This window comes from Aquila chrysaetos, chromosome 9 (assembly GCF_900496995.4).
Source record: "Aquila chrysaetos chrysaetos chromosome 9, bAquChr1.4, whole genome shotgun sequence".
Classification (NCBI taxonomy): domain Eukaryota; kingdom Metazoa; phylum Chordata; class Aves; order Accipitriformes; family Accipitridae; genus Aquila; species Aquila chrysaetos.
Window position 1 is genome coordinate 16,879,741 of NC_044012.1, and position 22,640 is coordinate 16,902,380.

General features: G+C 36.7%; 1 protein-coding gene across 5 annotated transcripts in view; it reads left to right on the forward strand.

Moving 5' to 3' along the window:
- Positions 1-22,640, forward strand: part of CYLD (CYLD lysine 63 deubiquitinase) — a 30,078-nt gene that overhangs the window by 2,732 nt on the left and 4,706 nt on the right. For 2 of the 5 annotated variants that reach the window (XM_030024944.2, XM_030024945.2), the window contains exons 2-16: positions 1,914-2,574; positions 3,640-3,942; positions 4,790-4,895; positions 5,951-6,049; positions 7,150-7,266; positions 8,970-9,349; positions 10,854-11,019; positions 11,835-11,976; positions 12,538-12,660; positions 13,985-14,076; positions 15,186-15,252; positions 18,196-18,328; positions 18,961-19,069; positions 20,178-20,296; positions 20,956-21,172. In XM_030024944.2, coding sequence (XP_029880804.1) covers positions 2,068-2,574; positions 3,640-3,942; positions 4,790-4,895; positions 5,951-6,049; positions 7,150-7,266; positions 8,970-9,349; positions 10,854-11,019; positions 11,835-11,976; positions 12,538-12,660; positions 13,985-14,076; positions 15,186-15,252; positions 18,196-18,328; positions 18,961-19,069; positions 20,178-20,296; positions 20,956-21,172 — 2,680 coding nt within the window. In that variant the 5' untranslated portion in view covers positions 1,914-2,067. Of the gene's footprint in view, positions 1-1,633; positions 1,705-1,913; positions 2,575-3,639; positions 3,943-4,789; positions 4,896-5,950; positions 6,050-7,149; positions 7,267-8,969; positions 9,350-10,853; positions 11,020-11,834; positions 11,977-12,537; positions 12,661-13,984; positions 14,077-15,185; positions 15,253-18,195; positions 18,329-18,960; positions 19,070-20,177; positions 20,297-20,955; positions 21,173-22,640 lie in introns of those variants that run through there. The other 3 variants (XM_041126384.1, XM_030024947.2, XM_030024948.2) reach the window with 3 other exon arrangements.

The following is a 22,640-nucleotide window of genomic DNA, read 5'->3' on the forward strand; positions in this document are numbered from 1 at the left end:
TTTTTCCCCAGTGTCTGGAAGAAGTAAGGGGAGGGAACTAAACAGAACTTGGATGGAACTCTATTTTAATATCTGAGTAGACTTACGAAAACTAATGGTCTTTTAATCATGTTTTCTTTGGGGCGGGGGGGAAGATCATGTTGTGTTCTTCATCAGTTCCCATATCAAACATTACTATTTCAATCCCATACTGATACCAGACTTTTTTGTTAATCATCAACAAACATTAAAGCCCATTTATGTGTATCAAATGAAAATTAAGAAAAATATTTTTTAACTTGAAACCAGATTGACAGTCTACCAGACTTCATCGCAGTGAGGTCTGAAACTGTCCAGATTCTGTCCCTCAGATGTTAATTACTTTGCAGATGGAAACACTTTAAACCCCATAGTTCCTGTGAGCTGCTGCAGCAGTGGTGTCAAAGCGTGATGATGACATTGACACCCACATGTAACATCTGTGCAGACGAGAAGCACGCTATGGATGGCTGTATGGTACGAGTGCCTCACTAGGAGGCTCAGCAAGTCAGCAGAGAAATGTGACTGAAAGATGCTACTTTGCTTAAATTTCAGGTCCTCTGTTGCTGTTACTACTTTTCCTTAGGGGAAAGAGTTTTGTTAAATACTCTTTTTCTTTAAAAACAGGTGATGAAAATAATTATAGTACTACTGGATTCCATTGCTTTCTGAAAGCTTCTGAAGCTGGGATCAAACTGAGTAGGAGAAATAGCAATAGATTTTGTGGTATTTGAATGCCATCAGAGAAAAGATCTGGAGGAATAGGGTAGCAACAGGAGGCATAGGGAGAAAAGAGTATTTTCTTTTTATTTACTGAAGTTAAATTGATAAATAATCATGGAGATTCTCCTGTAACTGAATGCAAGCTGTGGCATCGCAGATTACTAACTGGAAAATTTACATGGCAATATATTCTTAACTTGTATGCTACCCTTTTCTGTCATCTTTAGAAGAACAAATCCTGTTAAGGTATTGCAGATCTTTCTTCGCGTATCCAATATGATCTAAACTGTAGGCGTATATATGTGTGTATTTATTTTACTTTTGTATCTGCTACCATTTGAAATGAAGTATTTTCAAATTGTGCTTGTTTATTTTATTGATTGTGAACTGTAATTCTTAGGATGATGTTTAACTAAGGTGTTTTCTTTCAGGGTATTTTAATAACTGAAAGTGATACAGTTCCTACTTCATTGAAGTGCATTATCTTTCTAAAATGATAAAAAGACTCCAGGTTTTTCTTCAGAATTGCATGTTGCAATGCTGGCACAATTTGGTTTTCATACATTGTTTATTGCTTACTGGAACCGTCCATTTCTATTATTTAAAGAAATGGCTCTTACAGATTAATAAAGTTTCCATTTTCTGTTGCTCTCTTACACTGACATGATTTTCTGCTTCACCAAATCAAAATGTTATGTGGGATGACAGATGCAGTATGGTTTGTCAGAAATAAGTAGTCAGTAAGCACGGGAAAAGATCTTCATAGTAGAAAGCTTCCATAAAATATTGTTTGTAAACGAGCAGGATATTTATTCCTGTTCATCTGAAATTAAGATTTCTTTTTACTTTCACTTATGTCTGTTTTCTGCATTTCATTATACTTTTTCCATAGCCCCTTGCTTCAAGGAACTAGAGAAGGAAAGGAAATACACAGCAATAACAAGCAATAACAATAACAAATGGGTATGTCCATGATCAACAGTACTGTGGCTGTTTCAAGGCTACATTCACCGTCTCAGATTTGGTGAACTATTTCTGCTCTGTAGGAGGAGTGGGGCTGGTCACAGATTTAAATGATTTTCTGTTGTTTTACTTAAGACTAGCTGTAGTTCCCCAGTTTCATTTTGCCTTTTTTTTTTTTTTTTTTTTTTTTTTTTTTTTTTTTATTCTAGGCTTTCAGCTCTGGATTTGGTTCTTTACAAAACAAATATTGCATTGTTTCACAAAGGTTGGACCCTCCAGTAGCATTTGTCAAGATCAGTGCACGTAAATCAACTGCTTATTTTTCTTGAAGACTTCTGTGCAGCTTTTAAAGTTTTAATCACAATGAATTCGGGCTTATGGAGTCAAGAAAAAGCAAGTTCATCCTATTGGGAAGAGCGGATCTTTTACTTGCTTCTCCAAGAATGCAGTGTCATAGACAAGCAGACTCAAAAGCTCTTGAAAGTGCCCAAAGGTAGCATTGGGCAGTTTTTTCAAGACCGTTCTTCTGTGGGACACTCCAGAAATATTCCTTGTAAAGGCAAGAAACTGCAGATTGGATTAAAGATTCTGGAACAACCTCATGCAATCCTGTTTGTGGATGAGAAGGATGTTACAGAAATAAATGAAAAACTAGCTGAGTTGCTTTTGGCCATTACTAACTGTGAGGAAAGATACAGTCTGTTTAAAAGCAAAAGCAGGTTAACTAAAGGCATCCAAATAGATATTGGCTCACCTGTCAGAGTACAGCTGAGATCGGGAGATGATAAATTTCCTGGAGTTGTTCGCTTCAGAGGACCCTTAATGCAAGAAAGGTCCCTAACAGGGATATACTTCGGAGTAGAGTTGCTGGTAAGTTTCTTGCTAAGTGGGAGCATCATATATATTTTATAAGATGAGCTAAAAGTCTTCTATTTAAAAAGGCAGTCATGATAATTTTTTTTTTCTAGAACCACCATTACCCCTAAAAATTCTGTAATTTTCAGTCTTTTCATAAGTATTGTTATTAAGTACCTGTGAACACACCATATAACATCAGCCTTGTATTCTACATGTTAGGTGATGCTTGATGAGGTGGATGGGCTGGCAAAAAGACTTGAACATACTCTGACTCTTCCAGCCTAGAAAAATGTATTACTTACATCCCCATCATGGCAAATATCTGACTCTCAGATTTCTGTTGAGTACTTTGTTTTTCCCTGCATGTGGCAGGATGCAATCCATAAATGCAGGCTTGGATTTTAGGGCTGCTGGTTTTGTAGAACCCTGAAAGTCAAATGGCAACTAGTTAAGATAGAGAATGTTGCCGTTGGGTGCTCCTAGTGAGGTGTTTCTGCAGAATTAATGTCAACCATAAGCTTTTTAAGGATTAAATTCAGGAGAGTGCCACTCTTGCGTTAGAAGTATATTTTTCAAAGCACTCTTTAAACTTTTCCCAAATTCTTTGTGGTTCCCACTAAGAACCTCAGGGTATAACAGGCCCAAGTGCTTCTGAAAATCAGCTCTCTTTATTTGGGATCTGACTGGAATTTTGGATGCTTAGCGTTATGTCTAGTATGAAGTACTCTTGTCTTGATATGGCAAAATTTGATGATAGAAGCAAGATTTGCACCTGAAGAAAACATGCTTCTCTGAGTAAAAAGGCTTCTGCCTGCAGCTACTCTCTAACCTAATGGCATCTTACTATTTATTCCCCTAAGATAGTGTGTATATTTGCCACAGATTCCGGCAATAGAATTCTCCTGATTTAATGATAGTTCATCCGGCAAATTCTTACTGCAATTTCTCCAAGACACTGGATTGTGTTACTGCTTTTGTAGTAGTCTGCTTTTGCACAAAATACACTGCTGCTATTTTTTTTTTTTCTTTTTTTTTCTTTTCTTTTTTCCCTCCTCCTCTTCCTCCTCCAACACTTAGGAAGAAGGTCGCGGTCAGGGCTTTACTGATGGACAGTACCAAGGCAAGCAGCTTTTCAGATGTGATGAGGATTGTGGGGTTTTTGTTGCTTTGGACAAACTGGAGCTGGTGGAAGATGATGACAATGAACTGGAAAGTGACTATGCAGCTCCAGTTGACGCAATGCAGGTAGAACTTCCTCCTCTGGAGATCAACTCCAGGGTTTCTCTGAAGATAGGAGAGAGTATAGAGTATGGGACAGTTATATTCTGTGATGTCTTACCAGGAAACGAAAGTTTAGGATACGTTGTTGGAGTGGACATGGTAAGAAAATAATCTGACTTTAATAACTTTTGCATGTGTGTTAGCTAGTAATTTACATGCAATATAGAAGAAACATAATCCACAAGCTACTTCAGTGGAGGCTGACCTAAAATGGGAAATAAACACTTGTGTTCAAAGATGCCCCTTGGTGGTAACTGTTTTTTGGCATGAGGTAAATGGTATCCTATTTGATGCTAAACAGTTCAGGAGAAATACTGTGGTTACTCTGAGGAGCCTCCACTGAGCTACTTGCAATGTTAGATGTCAGTGTTGAAGTAATAGTGTTGAGTGTTTGTCATGTGAGACTGCCTTTGTTCTGCCTTTTAAAAAAGTAGTCTGGATGCCTTTTTCTTTGTTAGCTATTGTTAAAAGCTTTTTTTCATGTAACTTTGGTTTGTTTGACTTTGTTCTACCTTAAAAATACTGAATTTTAAGTACAAAAGTCAATCTTTCAAGAAAATGTGAAGCTTGTCTTTTAAAATTATTTCTAGCAACTTGAATTTTTTAAAATTAACGGCTTCCAAATTTTTGGTAGTTAAAAGGGTGATTTGGTTTTGGTTTTGTAGATCAGGTGCTTCCATTTTCTTGATTGCAGTAGCTGTTGCCTAACAATGCACTGGCATTGTTCTAACTTGTTTATAAATAATGGATTTCAGTAGAGGAATGCTTGTTAAAACAGGAAATATTTCTTAAAAGAACGGTTTTTAAGTTTGCATTTGTGTTTAAAGACTGTAATGTTTGACTGTTCTAAATACAAAGTTTGTTATGTTCCTAAAGATGTATGTGTGTATTCTGTACGATGTAAATCTTCTCTTGGGATACATGTAACATGTTTTTCTATTTTTAGGATAATCCTATTGGAAACTGGGATGGAAGATATAATGGAATACAGCTGTGCAGTTTTGCAAGTGTTGAAAGTACACTTCTTTTGCATATCAATGATGTTATTCCAGGTATGCTCTGCTTTCTTAACTAGAAGTCAGACTTTGATACCATCTCAACCTAGGCACAGCTATATGATTGAAACAGTACTGTGGAATTAATATCCTAAATTCACTTGAATTAGTTTAACCTTCTCTGTTATACTTCTCTTCAGTTTCCTTCTCCTTTTGGTTACAGTCTCACTAGTAGAAAAGGCTTAATAGTGAACAAAATTCATGTCATCATTCATGTACAGTTGTATAGCATTCATGAATATGTGAGTGTCTGTAGCAGGAATCTTTTTATTGAATGTTGTTCAGTTTACTCCAGGAGTTTAGATATCTTGGATCAGAAAGCTGTTCTTTCTGTGCTTGAAATGTATCAATAGTATTGTTTATGCATTCTGGGAGTAAATACTTGAAAAGTCATAGCAAGACTGTGGAAAAATTCACGATCTGCTGTAATTCAGTGAGTAGTATTAACTTGTAACCACTACAGTCCCCGACTCCTTTCCTGAAGAAAGAAAAATGTTTCATGTAAAACTTTTGTTTGTGCTCTATCTGAAGACAGGTACTGAGTGTGCAGTCTTTTACAGCCTGTAGTAGTCTGTAACCCTTGCCCTCTCTTCAATTTGGCTAACTTGTTATGTTCACCTCCTACTTGTTGGTTTAGTTGAGATCCATGTTTTTGCATGAATTCTCTCTTCTCTGGAGAATTCATGGGGGCTTGCCATTTTTTGGGAGAAGAGTATTTGTTGTAGATGTGTTGGTAGTAAACAAAGTTTAGCATTTCATGCATCCGTTTCATGTAACGGAAGCATGCACATACATTGAAGAACGTGAAGTGAATCTATTTGATGTGTTCAAGAAATAATGGTAGAGTTCAGAGTAAAGTAAGTGCTGATGTGATAGAAGCAAATCCTATATACATAAAAGTTTGGTTATGCGCCAAGCAAGGTTTTGCTCCAGTCAGTTTTAAAACTTACGATGCTAGACCTTGGTTCAGTTACATTTCAAGTTGAACTTCTCTGACATAGTGAAAGCATAGAAAAGGGAAGCTAACATTCTCTTTATATACCACATCTTAGAGACTGTGTCACAGGACAGGAGACCTCCCAAGCTTGCCTATACCTCAAGAGGTGGTGGTGACAAAAGCTTGTTCAATCATAGTAAGCCAAAGGCTACAGGTACGTATGGGAAGTGATTTTCTTTACCTTTGTAAGATTGCAGATCTCTTGTTGCTTGGGAAAAAGTGTTGCCTTGCATTTTCTATCACTTCATTTATTATATCAGTTGCATATCAAGTTAAATTTCTCTTAGTAGAATATTAATATGAGTTTATTTAATCATAAGAAAGATGGTAGATGGTTTATGGTAAGACTGCTCAAAATACCTTCGCTTTCATGAAAAACAGTTTGAGGTTTAGCAAAAATTCAACAGCATATTGCCTAGTTGTATAACCAGTTCAGGGCTGCATTCCGTTTTTCTGAAAGTGTGGTGTGTGTTTGGTTTTTTGTTGTTTCTTTTAATAGTTTGCTATTGTCTTCCTTCTGCAGGATTAGAAACTTCCAAATTTTTAGCCCAGGAGCAGATCTACTTAATAGTGAATATGTTAATTTTGCTGTGATTCAAAACCAAAATTGAATTCCCGAAATATAAACTTCTTTTGACTCTGGTTTTGGCCAGCTCTGAAAATCCTCCCAGGAAAAAAAACCCAAAACTGGAAGGGAGATTTATTTATTTATTTATTTATTTTAGGCAGAAATAAAAATTCAGTGTCTTTTGAGTTTACTATTGGGTATTTGGGGTTGCAGAATGCTAATGACAGTGTATTCTGTAAGCTTTCACTCTGCCTGGCACTGGATGCTGGCAGAGATGGTCATCACTGAAGTAACTGCAGTCGTATATTGGTACAAGTTATAGCTGTGTGGAATCTTATTGGTAATTTATTTGCCTACTTTGAAATTTTTTTGCTTTAAAACCAAAAAATACCTGCTGTACACTGTATCTCAAATACTTTTATATCCATAATTTATAGTAATGAAAAATTTGCACTTGAGGGGTATTTTCTGCCGCCTTTTCAGGTTGGTGACTTTAAATTTCAGCTTGGAGGATTAAGTTGGTTTGGAATAAACTGCTGCCTTGTTCAAAGCTAACACAGTTCTAAGCTTGTATGGGTGAGTTTGATTCTTTGTGGAAGGGTAGTTAATGTCATCTTTAAAGTATAGCTTAGCTAACCTTTAGTAAATAGAGATTAACCTCTTCAGAAAAACATGCTGTTTTGCAGGGTCTGCCTCTGAAGCTGGAAATAGAAACAGATCTGAAGTCTTCTACACATTAAATGGCTCATCAGTTGACTCTCAGCCTCAAACGAAAACAAAACCCCCATGGTATATTGATGAAGGTAAAGAGAGGTGATAGTCTTTCTTGTAGGCATACACTTTATTTAAAAAACAAAAGAAAACTAAAGTGCGTTGATGTTCTTCAAATAAAACAAGTATGAGTTTAAATTTAAAACAGTTGGAATATGTTGTCTTAGTGGAAGACATACTATATCATAAAAAAATCTTGGAACCCCCATGAAAATATACTCCGTCTTAATTGACAGACCTGTTGTTTTATTCTGCATGTAGGAGATAACATTCTTGGCAACATATGCACAGCTCTGTGGGAATGTGTATGTCTTGCAGGCAAAATAAAAGCTGAGGCTTGGAAGGAAGATATGAAGATATTCCTTGCAGCCAAGTATATAGAGTAATTTTATTTTGCCTGTCTTTTTGTAGCTAATGTTACAGATCTAAGGGAACTGTAATATTCTGCCATGCCAGCTAACCAGTCTGGAAGTAAGGGGGGGGTGGTGGAATCTGACTAAGCATACATGTTTTTTCAGTATTTTTTTAAAGTTATTTCTGTAAAATCTCTCTCTGAATTCTTACAAGGATGGGTGCACATATCAAAAGGATCAGTATATATTGATTTGCTTCCAGATCTAATTTTTTCCTTTTTTTTTTTTTTGTTTTTGTTTGTTTGTTTGTTTGTTTTGTTTTTTTGTTTCTGGTCAACTTTTCTAAAGTGTGGCTGGCTGGCTTAGTGACTGAAGGGGTAAATACTAAACTAATCATGTTAATTTACAATGGAAACCTATAGCAGTACTTGCCCCTGAATTCTATGAACTGTAAAAGAAAATGGGTTAAAGTTGTTCTTGGTTGCCTAACAGATGTTGTTCCAACAGCTTAGAAGTCTGTTTAAAAACTAGTTTATTATAATATTTAAAATAAACAAGGTAAATATCCTATCTAGAAAGGACTATGGAAGTAAAGGATTAAATAATTTTTAAAAAAATTTTTGGACATTAACTTCATGTAATAAAACAGTGTGGGGAGAAGAGGTGATGAAGAGGCTTTTGCTCTGTGAATACCAATTGTGTGTTAGGGACCATGTAGAGAGATGAGAGAAGATACAGAACACTTGGGCTATTACATCTAGTTGTGATCTCATTTATCAAGCACTGCATTAGTCATGACTTATTCAGTCTTTTATTCTTTATAGACACTGATAGATTCCTTGTGTTAGAACCAAAGTATATTGTGATAGAGCGAGGGGAATAAACACTTTTCCATTTGCAAATCATGTCTACAAGCAATTGCTCATATCTGTTTAAGCTGTGAACCAAATCCTTTCCTCAGTCACACTGACCAATGAGTTCTTCCTAGTTTTGCCCATTACAGTCGTATTCTTGGGGGTGTTAACGTGTATTCAAAGAAAAATTCTGATGTGTGGGTAAAAAAAAAAAAGTTTTCAATCTAAACTTTCCTGTAGTTTCTGGCTAACATGTCCTTTCTCTGTGCTATTCATTTCTGTTGTTTGTGGTAAAAGTGGTAGGGCTACAGCAGTGTCTCCTCAGCCGGTTCTGTCCCTCCACTGTTGCCAAGTGACAAACATCTTCCTGCATGTCCCCAGCTGTTAGTGCTTCCTATACAGGACACCCATTAAATCAGATGTGGTTGCAGATAAACTTCACTGGTTTGATAGCTAAGTCTTTCCTTTTGTAAGATGGGGAAAAAAAACCCCCATCATTTACTAACATCTTGGTTTTGATTTTAACAGTTGCTGAAGACCCTGCAAAATCACTTACTGATTCATCTCCTGGATTTGGGCATTCTTCACCACCACTGCAGCCACCTTTAACAAACTCTGTGTCTACAGAAAACAGATTTCACTCCCTCCCTTTTAGCTTGACAAAAACGTCAAGTACCAATGGTACTATTGGACATAGTCCTCTCTCTTTATCCGTTCAGTCAGTCATTGGTGATGTAAATACTACGGCTAACCAGGAGACTCCATCAACAGCAGGCCCCGTCGGGAACTCGCATGGTCTTGAAGCAGGCTCCTTGGCTGAAGTTAAAGAAAATCCTCCTTTCTATGGAGTAATCCGCTGGATTGGCCAGCCCCCTGGAGTAAATGAAGTATTAGCTGGACTGGAACTGGTAAGTACAAATTGTAGTTCACATTAATATTAATTACATGTTACTAGTTTTGTTTCTGAAAGTTGGTGCCTGCGTACTTTGCAAAAGCAGTCAGTCTGGAGGAGTTTGTCCAAACAGGTTACCGTGTGGTCTCCTTATAACATAGCTAAATTCTTAGATGAGCTCTGACTTCTGTGGCTACCTAGACCTTACTCTCTTAATAGGCTCTGAGATATCTTTGTGTCACAATGGGTAATTGAATTTGTAGGACTGATCACTTCCTTTAAGGGAGTGCCCTTTGCTTATGTTGTGGAGATTTTAATTTAAAAAGCTGATTGTATTTAAAGGTTCTTTGAAATGCAGATTTACATAAAATGACCTGGCTGTAAGAGTCTTTAATGAATATCGATTTTTTTGTTTGTTTTTTGCATACCAGCAAATGGGCAGCGTCAGTTATGACTGTCAGAGTCATAACACTGGTTTTGATAATCAGTGGTAGTGATATTGTTGTTTTGACATCCATGTGCTTTATGTGTTCCTATGGGTCCTTTGTAAATTCACAGTTGCTGCAAACATGAATTGCTGTTATGTGCTGACATTTACTCTGTGGCAGCTGCTGCCAAGGTTGTGATTGGCTATCAGTTAAATTAATGTGTATGCAGTTAGGGAGATGGGGTTCTTTATTTGGGATAATGATCAATAAAATTTCAGATAAAGCAGTGTACAATTATGTAAAACAACAAACATCTTCAGCAAAGTAGGTGAGAATGTGACTGGAATTTCAGCTGTTACAAAAAAACCTGATGCTTGTGAGTTTTTTGGGTGAAGCTCAAGCTGCAGTTTGCCAACAGGTGTTCTTAGACCGCATTTTAGGGTGCCTTGTGTTAAACTGGGGCCTTGGACTTGCCTGTCATGCATTTCTGCATTAAAACCTAGCAATTGTTAGTAAGCAGACAACATACCTTAAATCATGTTATCAAAGATAAATAATGATAACTTGTTATTTTTCATACCTAGTTTGTGTTGTCTTTCCTTGATGTATATTTTGTGTGTTCTGAAGCAGGTATTTTTCTTGTGCAGTCTACAGACACACTGGAAGTATTAACACTACCAAGGCTTAGTGATTTTAATTGAGTTTTGAAAGGTGCTTGGTAGTGCATGTGTGCTCTTTCTAACTACAGAAGGAATCTGGAGTGACTATCTAGCTTAGTTAAGTTCCTAATGTTGACTAGGTTTAATTCTCGCTCTCCTCTCCCACCTCCCCCATGCTGCTTCTGATGGAATTTTTGTTTTATTTTGGATGGAGTGAAAACTTAAGCATGAAGAAAAAAGTGCGACTCTTCATTTCCTCAGTAAATCCAGTTAAAGAACACCTCAGCTGAAGCTTTGCATACTAAAATGCAGGAACATTGTATATCAAGCTTCAGAGTACCTGAAGGGTACTTATGGGTATATACTTTATCAAATGTCTTACTGCAGAATTCTAGAAATAAGAAAAATAATGAATTCTCACTTGAATTTTCAGGAAGATGAATGTGCAGGTTGTACGGATGGAACATTTAAAGGAACTCGATACTTCACTTGTGCTCCGAAGAAAGCTCTTTTTGTTAAACTCAAAAGCTGCAGGCCAGATTCCAGGTTTGCCTCACTACAGCCCGTTTCCAACCAGATTGAACGCTGCAACTCTCTAGGTACTGAGCTTCTGCTTATTACTTACTTATCAGCTGGGAACTGACCTGGGTTTTGGTTTCATTTATTCCTGCAATATGTTCTTTGTATTGAACACTTGAAAATCTGTACAGGTATTACTTAGATTAATGAATAGAAGATCAGTCTGTACAGAACATAACGCATCTATGGATTACTTTTTTATGCTTTAAAACAGGAAAATGTTTATATATTTGAAGAAATTTCATAAAATTAAGGGATTTTCATTTTGCTGTACGTTTTTTACTTTAGAAGTTGTAAAGCAGTCTTGCTGAAAATGCTATTTGCAACTCAGCAATATGTGATTGCATTATCAGAAATAAAGAGTTATTTTTCTATAATGTCAAATTATTTTTTTTTAAATATTAACATAGAAAAGCATGTATTTTTATGGTGGAAGTTAGTGGTGAAAAACTTAGGGTTTTTTCTAACTTCAAATATTTTAGATTTCTTGGGTCATGTTGTATTGCCTGGGACAACAGCAAAGAGAAAATTGTCTGATACTAGTAAGATAGTGTGAACAGGGCATTTATAATGAGAAGAGAACTTCATTCCTACTGGATAAAATTAATTCAGTGCTGCAGGCTTTCTGAAGCACTTTAATGTGCATTGTCAGTGGAATGGAAGGCCTTGTTCACTTTGTGGAAGACAGTGAGTCTCAGCTATAATAAAATGTTATTCTAGTCCAGAGAAGGAATGCTTACACTAAGGCAGCAACTTAGCTATAAACATTAATAGGAGGATCTCAAGGGGATAAAATTTGAGGCTTTAAAGTGTCTTTTGAAAAAAAAAATTTCAGCCTTTGGAGGTTACTTAAGTGAAGTGGTAGAAGAAAACACTCCTCCAAAAATGGAAAAAGAAGGTTTAGAGACAATGATTGGAAAGAAGAAAGGTATCCAGGGTCATTACAACTCCTGTTACTTAGACTCCACCTTATTCTGGTAAGTTCATAATTTGTATAGTGGCATCCCATGCTAGAAATGCAGAACACGTGATCTTTGTTGTAATGACTGTCTGTCTGTATTACTGCGCAGCTTGCAAAGTCATGCACTGCAATCTTTGACACATTACTATGCTCTTCCGATTTGAGCAAGTTCTGCAGCATTCGCTGCATAACATGAAGTGCTAATCATGTCCAAACTGTGCTGGCCCTTATGTATCTATACTCTTTTTGACTGAGTGAGTCCCTGGCCTGTAAAATGGTTGAAGGATGAAAGAGTACACAGGCCAGGGGGTGGAGGGAGGGAAACATCTCATAACTTACTTGCAGAATCCTGCCTGGGCAACTGGTTTTCTACTCTGCTGCAGAAAGGATACTGGGTTAGAGTGGACTTTCACTATTTAGTACAGCTGTGTTGTCCTCTGTCCATAATTATCTCTTTTTGAGTTTGTTTAGTTCTTTAATTCTTCCTGTGGCTTTGCTTGGTTTGTCTTAGTTGCTCAGGCATCTGAATGGTTGTATCTTCCAGAATCAAAACAACCTTCGTTTTTTTTCTTTGTAGCCTGTTTTCTTTTAGCTCTGTTTTGGACACTGTGTTACTCAGACCTAAAGAAAAGAATGATGTAGAGTATTATAGTGAGACTCAAGAGCTGTTGCGGACAGAGATTGTGAATCCTCTGAGAATGTAAGTAAAGACATGAAGTGGTCTCTGGTCTAATATAAATTTTATACTAGATCCTGCTGTGTGTGCATTCCTATTACAAACCTGAAAAGTTTGGCTAGCTGCTGCTGCCAGTCTGTTCAATTTTTTTTGTTGTTGTTGAGTATTTTTACTTCATGGTAAAGTTAATTAGTGCTAACTGGAAATAGTTATTCATTGTTTGGTGGTAAAATATTTTCACTAGTCTGTATTTGGAAATGCAATCAGCATAAAGCTATTGTAAAATTTGTATAGGTATGAATACAAAAGCATTGATAAATACAAGTTATGTTCATTCATGGCATTCATATTTACATGTGTTTAATGTTGCTGTTCTTGATGAGAAGTATTTGGGTTATCTTATGTTGAGTTTCACAATTTGATAGATTTGGTGGGGCTTTAAAAGTTTCATTAATTTTTACATGTGGTCTGCAAGTGGTTGAAACACTTAATAAAAAGAACTTAACATGAGCTTTGTAATTTCTTAGGCACAATGAATAAAGGAAATATGGCAAAAACATGCATGAAAAGTTAGTCTTTAGCTTAACTGGTTTTTTTAAACATGCAAATAATACAGTTGTAGTTCTGAAATTCTGTGGGCTGTCAGTGAACAATTTATCACAAAGGTTTTCTTTTCATTCCTGGAATAAAAGGATGGCTTCTGAACCCTGGTTCTTGTAAGGGTATGTGTACTTTGCCTGATGTGTTCCAGGGTTCTGTGGTATAGGTAGTAGGATACACACCAAGTAGCAGAAATCTCAAGTGGCTGAGAAGACTGAAAGTCTTACTTCTCCTACCTTTCCACAGTGCTTAAAACTGTCTTTGTACTTTTTGTAAACTTTTAGAGGAAAAGATGAATGCTCAAAACTTCAGCTTCTTAGGTCGGCAATACAGTTCTGTATCTTTATATCAGATATTGAAATATTTTTTTTTTTTGTTAACAACTCCCACAGTGGTGTTATGTGTGACATTCTGAAAGTGATGTATTAAGTGATGCAAATTAGAGTGAAAACAAATCAAAAGTAATTGACTGAAAAATCAGAAAACAGTTATCCTGGTAAGTTAATGTTTAAAACCAGCATTTAAAGGTTATGTGAGAACATTGTGCACTGCACTAAATTTATACTGCATTAAAAAAACGTGAAGTCAGATTGAATATGGGGAGACAGTACATAGTTTTTAAGAAATACTGTACACAGTTAAAGAAGGATCTGGGAGCCTGTGTTTCAGCATTTAAGAGCAGTTTTTCTTCTGCTTCTCTGACTTGATCACAAACTAGCTAATAGCTTATTAAACCCATTTATCTTAGATATGGATATGTATGTGCTACAAAAATCATGAAACTGAGGAAAATACTTGAAAAAGTTGAGGCTGCATCAGGATTCACTTCAGAGGAAAAAGGTAACTGGGGAGGTTTTCCTTTCTTTTGAGATTTGTAAGAATCGTAATACGAAGGAACTGAAATACCTTGCTATATAATTATACGAGAACAAAATACACAAATATTTCTCTGTAGCAGTAATATCTCTACCAGAGATTTGAGTGACCATTGGGTGGTAAAAAGGTCTTTTCTGCTTCCTTGAGTCTGTAAGGAAACCTAGCTGAACAGTTTCTGCCATAACAGTCTTTCACTGACTGGATTTATTTTCTTGCCTTCCTGTGCATATGTAACTCCCTTCTAGCAGTTAGGGGAGATCTAAGGCTTTTCCTCAGAAATGAAGACTGTGATAAGGCTGGGGTCTTTGTCCTCTTTCAAAATGTCACTTTGGTCCCCGAGGAATAATCTTTCTACTACCATATTTCATTGTCACAATGGTTATGTAGTATTTTATGAAATAAAATGTGTAAATCGTGTTAGAAAAATCAGTTCCCAACCTTTTGATCTTCTGCTGCATATAATGATTAATTAGCATCGTATTATGTAGCTGTTTCATTTTTGTTTGGGAGAACACTGCTTTCTCTATAAATGGTAAATGTTGAAAACCAATATTTATAGCAGTTCGTAGCAGGAAGAGAAATATACCAGAAAACTCTCAGTGTTGGGGGAGAATAGAACTCTGGGAAGCTAGTGTTGGCTGCATTCTTGATTAGAGAACTCGGTCTCTAGTTTAGATGAACTTTGTACTATTGTGTGGTTTTATGTAAGTGTTACTGTCACTACTCCTCACTGCTTCTCTGCAGTTTCACTGTTTTCTTTTGAAAGCTTTTATTTCTCCTGGAGAAGTTGTGTGGCGCCAAATGATTCCTCTGAAATACACAGCATCTTTTTGATCTTTACTGGAAAGCTTTGTTACCCTGTTGAGCCTGGGTCTTTTATTAGGGCCATTTGACACCAAATGAGTAAATAGAGGTTTGTGTCATGAAAATGTTCATAGTTTGTCATAACCTTGTTGTGTTAATAAAGCTGTAAAAATGAACCTTTACTTTTGAAAACTTTCATTTAAAATCAGTTTTGAATAATGTATCTGGTTTTGCATACTAAAAAGACTTTTTTTTCCTCCCCCCCCCAGATCCAGAAGAATTTTTGAATATTTTATTTCACCATATTCTAAGAGTTGAGCCACTGTTGAAAATAAGGTGAATCTTTTTTCTTTGTTGAACTCATCTATTTGTAGAGGCTGATGAGGGGAGAGCATCTGCCGCCTTTCAAATTGAGATAGCTCTTTTGAGATAGCTCCTTTGTCTTGTGATTTGTATTTCTAATAGAATTCAATATAATGAAGTTATACTGACAAATTTGACACTATTTCCTACCTTTTTTGGTAGGTGGTTTTTGCCCCACTGGTCTCTCATTGCAAAAGCTCATGAACATAGTTTTGTGAGAACTGGACAAAGATCTCGTGCCAGCGCTGTCTACTTGAGAGCCTTACTGTCTTCCTGTTAGTTACGCTGGAGAAGGGCTGCTGTAAGAGGACCCTACAGCACTTCTTAATGTGGCTTACAGCTCATAGCTACTTATCTCTGGGACAAGCTGCAGACATTGCTGAATCGGTGTTTAAGCTATGGAAACTGATTTGCATTTCTTCTTTAACGCTAATGAAAATATTTCAATGGTTTGCCTTGATCAAGTTTGGCTTCTCTTACTTCATCAAAATAACAGATACTGGCATTTATGTATGCTTTCATTCTTGACTGTAGCACTGCAAGGATTCAGCTGTCATAACCGAGTTTAACAGAGGTAGGGATTGTTGCCCACTGCTGTCATTCTGCTAGCTGGCACCTGAGATTCTCAGGTTCCTTGCTGTATTCTGTGGCAGTAGCAGTGTTGCAAGGCATTTCCCATAGTTTTTCAGTCCTTTCCTCGTTGCAGGAATTGTATTAGTTTATATGCTGCTTCAGTTCAGTGGTGTGTGAGGTGTGTAAGTGCCCACTGGCCGGTGCACTATGCGGAGGTACAGAAGCTGCGACGCCGTAACTAGAGCATCTGTGTGTAGTATGCTGTAGTTCACTGTGCAGATGCCATTTGAGTACACTGAGGCTATCTTCTGTGGTAGTTCTGTAGAGAAATTTTGAAAAAGTTTGAAGGGATGAGAGATCAAGGTACGCAATGAATTTGGAACTGTGTTCCTGCTTCTGCCTAGACAAAGGTGTATGTTTGTAATCTACTGTTAGGTTAACTGCCCCCCCCCCCCCCCCCCCATCAAAACACAACTAGTAACTTCAAGCATGTACTGGGTCTATATAGAAAGGTGTTTAGAGAATAGCTTGCCATCTTAAGACCCTCACAGTTGTTGTTACTGCCCCTCTTCAGTTCTCTGAAATACAACGTGCTGAGAAAACCCTGTGGGTAATGTATTACTCTGGTGAAACAGCTGGGGTACAATACTATAATTACAATAATAGTATTTATTATTATAATTAGAATAATAGATCTTCATGTGAGAATGTGTTTCTAGGTTTTGGTAGTTAACAGGTGTGCTGCTGTGGTAGAAATCACAGCTGAAAGGAGTAAAGTAAAAGCAGAGGAAGATGCCTCTTATTCCACTTGTATGTTTCTGCACTGTCTTCCATATTTCTTTAATCCTTCTTCAGTAAAGCTTGGCCTTCCAGGTTTTTGTCATGTCTGTGCCATACAGAGGAGAACAGAACTTACATTCCATCATTCAGCTTTTAGCACCAATGTTGGTGTGTTTTGTGTACGTACCTTAAACCGTAAAGAGTAATTCAGAAGTCTCCTTTCTTAGAAAGAAGGCTTAAAATTAGTAATAATAACTTCGAGCATCATACCCTTAGAATTCTCTCAATGCCTGAGAACTCTAAAAAGCAACGTTGTCTTAAATGCTGGCTAGGATGGGAAGAGATTACTGTTTATAGCAAATTTGATGGAAGTTTCCAGGAACTTTGACACTGGGATGAAACAGCTCCTATCTAACTTTTTTTCTTTTGTTATGGGAGGCCAGTTACTCCTATATGCTTTTTCTCCATGATAGCAAAATCCATTTCTTCAGTGTTAGCACAGTCTTCTATATCCTTTCTTATGTCCTTACAGAGTAGGTTGAATTACTCATCTGAAGCTCTCTTCCCAAATATCTCAGATTTAAGTTTATGTAACAGAAATATTACCTGAAAACATCAGTACTTAATTTTGACTTTGTTTTGAAACATGTGACCTCAGAACTTACTTAAATTGGTAGCTCAATCCTTTGTCCCTCTCCCTGTCCATACTAAATTGTGTTGTGGTTTTGTGGTTCTTGTTTTGGGGGGGGGGTTGGTTTGTGGTGTGTGTGTTCGTTTAGTGGGGTGAGTGTTTGGTTTTTGTTTGTTGGTTGGTTGGTGTGGTTTTTGGGGTTGGGTTTTTTTTTGTGAGGATGAGGAAGTTTATCCAGACCACTTGCTATGGCTAGCATTGGCAGTTAATGTAGTAGCCTGCCTTCTTAATGTTTGCCTAGGTGTGGAAGGCTTCTTAACAATTAGAGCTGGACAGCCCTTAAATCTGGATTATCCTTTTGGAGAGTTCTCTGATAACTGTATAGCAAGTCTAGCAACACTAGCAGTCTATGTGAGACTTCCACTGTAGGAAGCAGTGTAAATATCTCCCTGATTAAAAGGAAGTGTTTCATTAAACCCAGTCATTTTTTAAAACTCCTTATTGGGAATATCATACTGAAGAGAATTATTGTTATTCCTTTTTGATGTTTTATTACTGAAACTCTTACTTGTCCTTCCAATGAAAGCTGCTTTAGTCTGTTAGAGTTTTCGATGCATATGCTTAGGAAGTATTTCTCAGTTGGTAGTCCCATAATGCATAGGCATATGTTTTTAAAACATAGTCTGAAACTTACATTGCTTTTGTTTCTTAAATAAGTTTTTCTAAAAATCAGTCCACACTTAATACTTGATTGCCTGTCATTTCAGGCATTTTGTTGTTGCTGTGTTGTTTTTTTTTTTTAAAGTACAATATATTTCAATACAGAGAGGATGTTGTATAGACTATTTTCTGGTAGTTGTTATTTTCCTAGTAAAATACAGTCATGGTTACAGTAAAGCTTCAGAATCTGTTTTTTTAAATCTGTTTTTTAGATCAGCAGGTCAGAAAGTACAAGACTGTTACTTCTATCAAATTTTTATGGACAAAAATGAGAAAGTTGGAGTCCCAACAATTCAGCAGTTACTAGAGTGGTCATTCATCAACAGCAACTTGAAGTTTGCAGAGGTTGGTGACAGCTGTTGCTTTGTTAGAAGTGATGATACCTAGATATTTGCCCATTCAGCAATGGGACAAAAGTAGGATTTGGTGCGAAAACAAAATGCAGACATGTTGGAAATGGGAGTGGTCACTAAGTCAGTGGTACAGGTTGCCTATATTACAAAAATATTTTAAGGTTGACTCAATGACATGTATCCTTTGGCTGAACAGACCAAAGTAATTTAGGTAAAGAGTTACCAAAAGAAAACTTCTTAGTTACTGCCAGTTAAGTTGTCTTAAGGACTAATATTTTGAGAGACCTCTGTTTTGTAAAAAGCTTTACAAAGGGAAGGTTCCCCTCCACCCCGCCACCCCCCACCAGAATGGGGCAGCGTAGTCTGGTATGTTTAATGTCATACTTGAGCATGACTGGGACTTACAACATTTGACAATGATTTAGATGTCACTTTCTTGTTCTTTTTAGCTGTAGTTTCTCTCAAAGACTTAATTTTGTTTTGCTTACTGTTTTGTTAATTTTGAAGTGAATGGGCTGCAAGTTTAAATAATATGAATATGTTCGTAGCATTAGAAGTATGTCTCTAAATTTAGATAATTATCTATCTCAAGCTCATTACATTATATTCTGGCATTTTATGTAGGCACCCTCTTGCCTGATTATCCAGATGCCTCGGTTTGGAAAAGACTTCAAAATGTTCAACAAAATTTTTCCATCCTTGGAATTAAATATAACAGACTTACTTGAAGACAGTAAGTATATAACATTGTGTTGTGTAATGAGAGTTGTTGAGAGTGACTAACACAGTGAAAGTAAATACTCCTGGTAGTTTTGGTGGTTTTGTTTGGTTTTTCATTAAATACTTAACAATGTAGTGTGAGATGCTGAGGCTGAGGAGAAAGGAAAGTTTACTGGCTAGAATGCTTCCCCCCCCCCCCCCTCACGTAAATTAAAAGCTGTAATTCAGAAGAATATAACTTGCTTGATTATGTCTATTTAATTCTTGAGTATCTGTACAACTAAACTTATTTCAAGACAGTGTTGTTAAAATTGAGTTATTAGCAGCAAAACAATTCATTAATGTGGCAGGTAGGAAATCTTAAAAGCTATGTGTAGCACCAAGATTGGTTAACTGGTATTTACAATGTTGACTACATTTCATTAGTCTTCATCAGTTTGTGCTGCTTGTTTCTAAGCTTTTTGTCATTAGTTAATCAAACTAGAAGAAGAGAACCTGAGATTAGTATGTAACCCTGCAGCATGTAGTGATGGTGCATTTTTCAACTATAAATTTATCACTTTTTTTGTGACATGAATTTCTGACATTTGTCATCCACTGGAATTTTTCACTGCATTACCTAAGGAAAGACACCCAGTTTTAAATTTGAGATAAGAATTAATAAAACTGCTAAAATTAATAGAATAATAATCTCTGAAACCGTCATGGCTTTTTCTTTCACTGTCATGGCCATCAGTTTATGCTATTTATTTTTTTTTTCCTGGTGTTGACAGGCATAGAGGCTAGGCTAAGCTAGCTGTACCAATATGATGAGAGAGAACTAACTTGATTTAAAAGTGTTTTTACTTCTTCATGCAGTTGATAGAACTTAATTTTTATCATCTTCTGTTTTGCAATTTACCACTCCAAATGTTTTTCTTTTATTCTACATTATGTCAAAGGTAAGAAGTTAAATACAGTGGTACATTTCTGCTTTGATTGGCAATCTGGTTTTAGCTTTTTTTAATGTAGTGGTTTTCTCCATTTAAAGTAGTAATCCTCCCTCCTTTCCATACCCCTTATTTTAAAAAACAAAAGAAGCCTCCCCAAATTGGAGACTAATACCTCCTTTAACAATGCAGCTCCCAGGCAGTGCCGTATATGTGGAGGGCTTGCTATGTATGAGTGCAGAGAATGTTATGAAGATACTGATATTTCTGCTGGGAAAATCAAGCAGTTCTGCAAAACGTGCAATACGCAAGTAAGTTGTTGTCTTTGTTATTCTACATGGGTTTAACCCAAATGGTATATGCTGTAATAATCAAAAGAAAGGCGTAAGAGCATAGTGAGACTTTCTCACCAGTACTAGTGTAACTGCACCCACCAAGTAAAATGTAGCCTTTGGTGACAAATCAGGAACTCTACTTGACCCTGCAATGTATTCATCGACAGTTTCTTACTGAAAACATGGCAACTGCCAAATCTGTGACTGAACACAGTGGAGAAGTAGTAATCATAGGCAGCTTGGAATCTGTTTCCTGTCACCTGCTTTAAATCCTAATTTTACATACATGCTATCTTGTTTGAATCGATAGATTCATGACATGGAACCACTTAATTTTGAGTGCTGTTTGGTAACTTGCATGAAGCCATCATAGTCATGGCTTGTTTTCAAGCCCAAACCTAGTAGAAAATTGTTGCATTAAATCTGACCTCCCTTCTAACCTCAGATTTGAATTTTCTGGGCAATATTGAGCTATACTGGTGGGGAAAAATAGAAGAAACGTTTAGTCTGCTACTGTTACTCTAATGCCATTAATCTTCAGTTCAGCAGTAATGTTCTTTTTAGCTTTGTCTGTCACTGAAACAAATAATCTTATGGGGTGTTTTTTCTCTTCTGAAATATCACTTCAATTGTAGGTTCATCTTCATCCCAAGAGACAGAGTCATAAATTCAATCCATTGTCACTACCTAAAGATCTGCCAGACTGGGATTGGCGACATGGCTGCATCCCGTACCAGAAGATGGAGTTGTTTGCTGTTCTTTGCATAGAAACAAGCCACTATGTAGCTTTTGTTAAATATGGGAGGGATGACTCCGCCTGGCTTTTCTTTGACAGCATGGCAGATCGGGATGGTAGATCTTTTATTCTTATTAATTTTCTCTTACTTTTTTTAATGTGTATTACTATCTCAAATTTCAGTGCCTATTTCTTAATGTTTTGGAGATACTAATATTGTTTAACTTGATGTACTTGATGCTGGGACACTAATCTTGACCTAGCCTTACCTCAGTGCATTGATTTCATAGCAGTCACTGATTTGCATAATCTGAATTTCACCTAAATTGGGTACTGTATTAAGTAGATAGTACAGAAGTAACTGCAGAAGTTTTCTAGCGGGACTCCTTATACATTTTTCTATCCTTTGCAAGTTTGGCAGAGAGAATTCATTTTAAATAATCAACTGCAGGAATGTGTTCTTTCAGTCTATATTTAAGTGGATGTACACAATCATCAGATACTACGCAAATATTTTTATTGCTTTTGCTTAAATGACTTAGTGTAGGTGTCTTTAGAATAAAAGAAATAGTCACACATTACAACATCTATGCCATTCCTTTGAATCTCTAAAAAGTTACCTGTGGAAAACTGTTACCCTGTAATAATACAAATGTCAGTAAAAGAAGTGTTCTCTCAGATACTGCTGCATTAAATAGTGTTTAAATAAGGACTCTCTGTTCAATTCTGGTGCCTGAGAAAAACAGGAATAGATGCAAGTGTCAGACTCATAGTAACAGTTCTTTGCATGAAGAATTCTTGAGCCCTTCTGTTACAGTGTGACTTGGGGAGGGGGAGGAGAATCTTGCCTCCTGTTGAAAATGAAACTGCGACAGGATTAAAGTCTCTTTCTTATAACAACCAGAAGGCAATCAAGCTTTGTTTCAGAGCGCTTGCAATGTGTATGACTGAATTCTGTGGAGAACCACTTTATTTCAGGAATGTAGATCACATGAGATACTCACTGGGTATCTCTTGCTGATCTTAGGGGGTTTTGTATCACAAATATTTCCCTTCAGCTAGTGCTATAAGCTAAAAATGTTTGCTGGGGAACAGTGTCACAGATGTCCATACTTGTGTTGTTTGAATTTGCTCATTTTTACATGGAAAATGGCCAGGAGCAAACTCTGCCTTAGTCTTGCAAGTCAGGTACAGACACTCATGTTTTATGAATTCATCAACTGTTACCAGTTGTCATGTTATTAACAAATTCAGTAGCATTTGAGGTGGCATATGTATTCAGGTCACTCTCCCAAAGCCGTACAGAATTTTTAGTGTTTATGAAAACCCAAAGTTCTCATTCTGGTAGGGTGTTTTTGTGGGTGGGTGTTAGTAAACACTACAAGATACTCTGATACCAATTCTGATTTTTTTCTTGAACAATACGCCTTTCATAGAAATTTACCCTGCAGTAGTCCAGAATGGCATACTTAGGTTTTTTAGCATGCATTTTCAAGAACTGGTGATGCTGTCATAATTAAAGTACATTATAAAGAGCAAATATATGTAGATGCTATCCTAATCTGTTTCTCTTTCTTTCCTTAC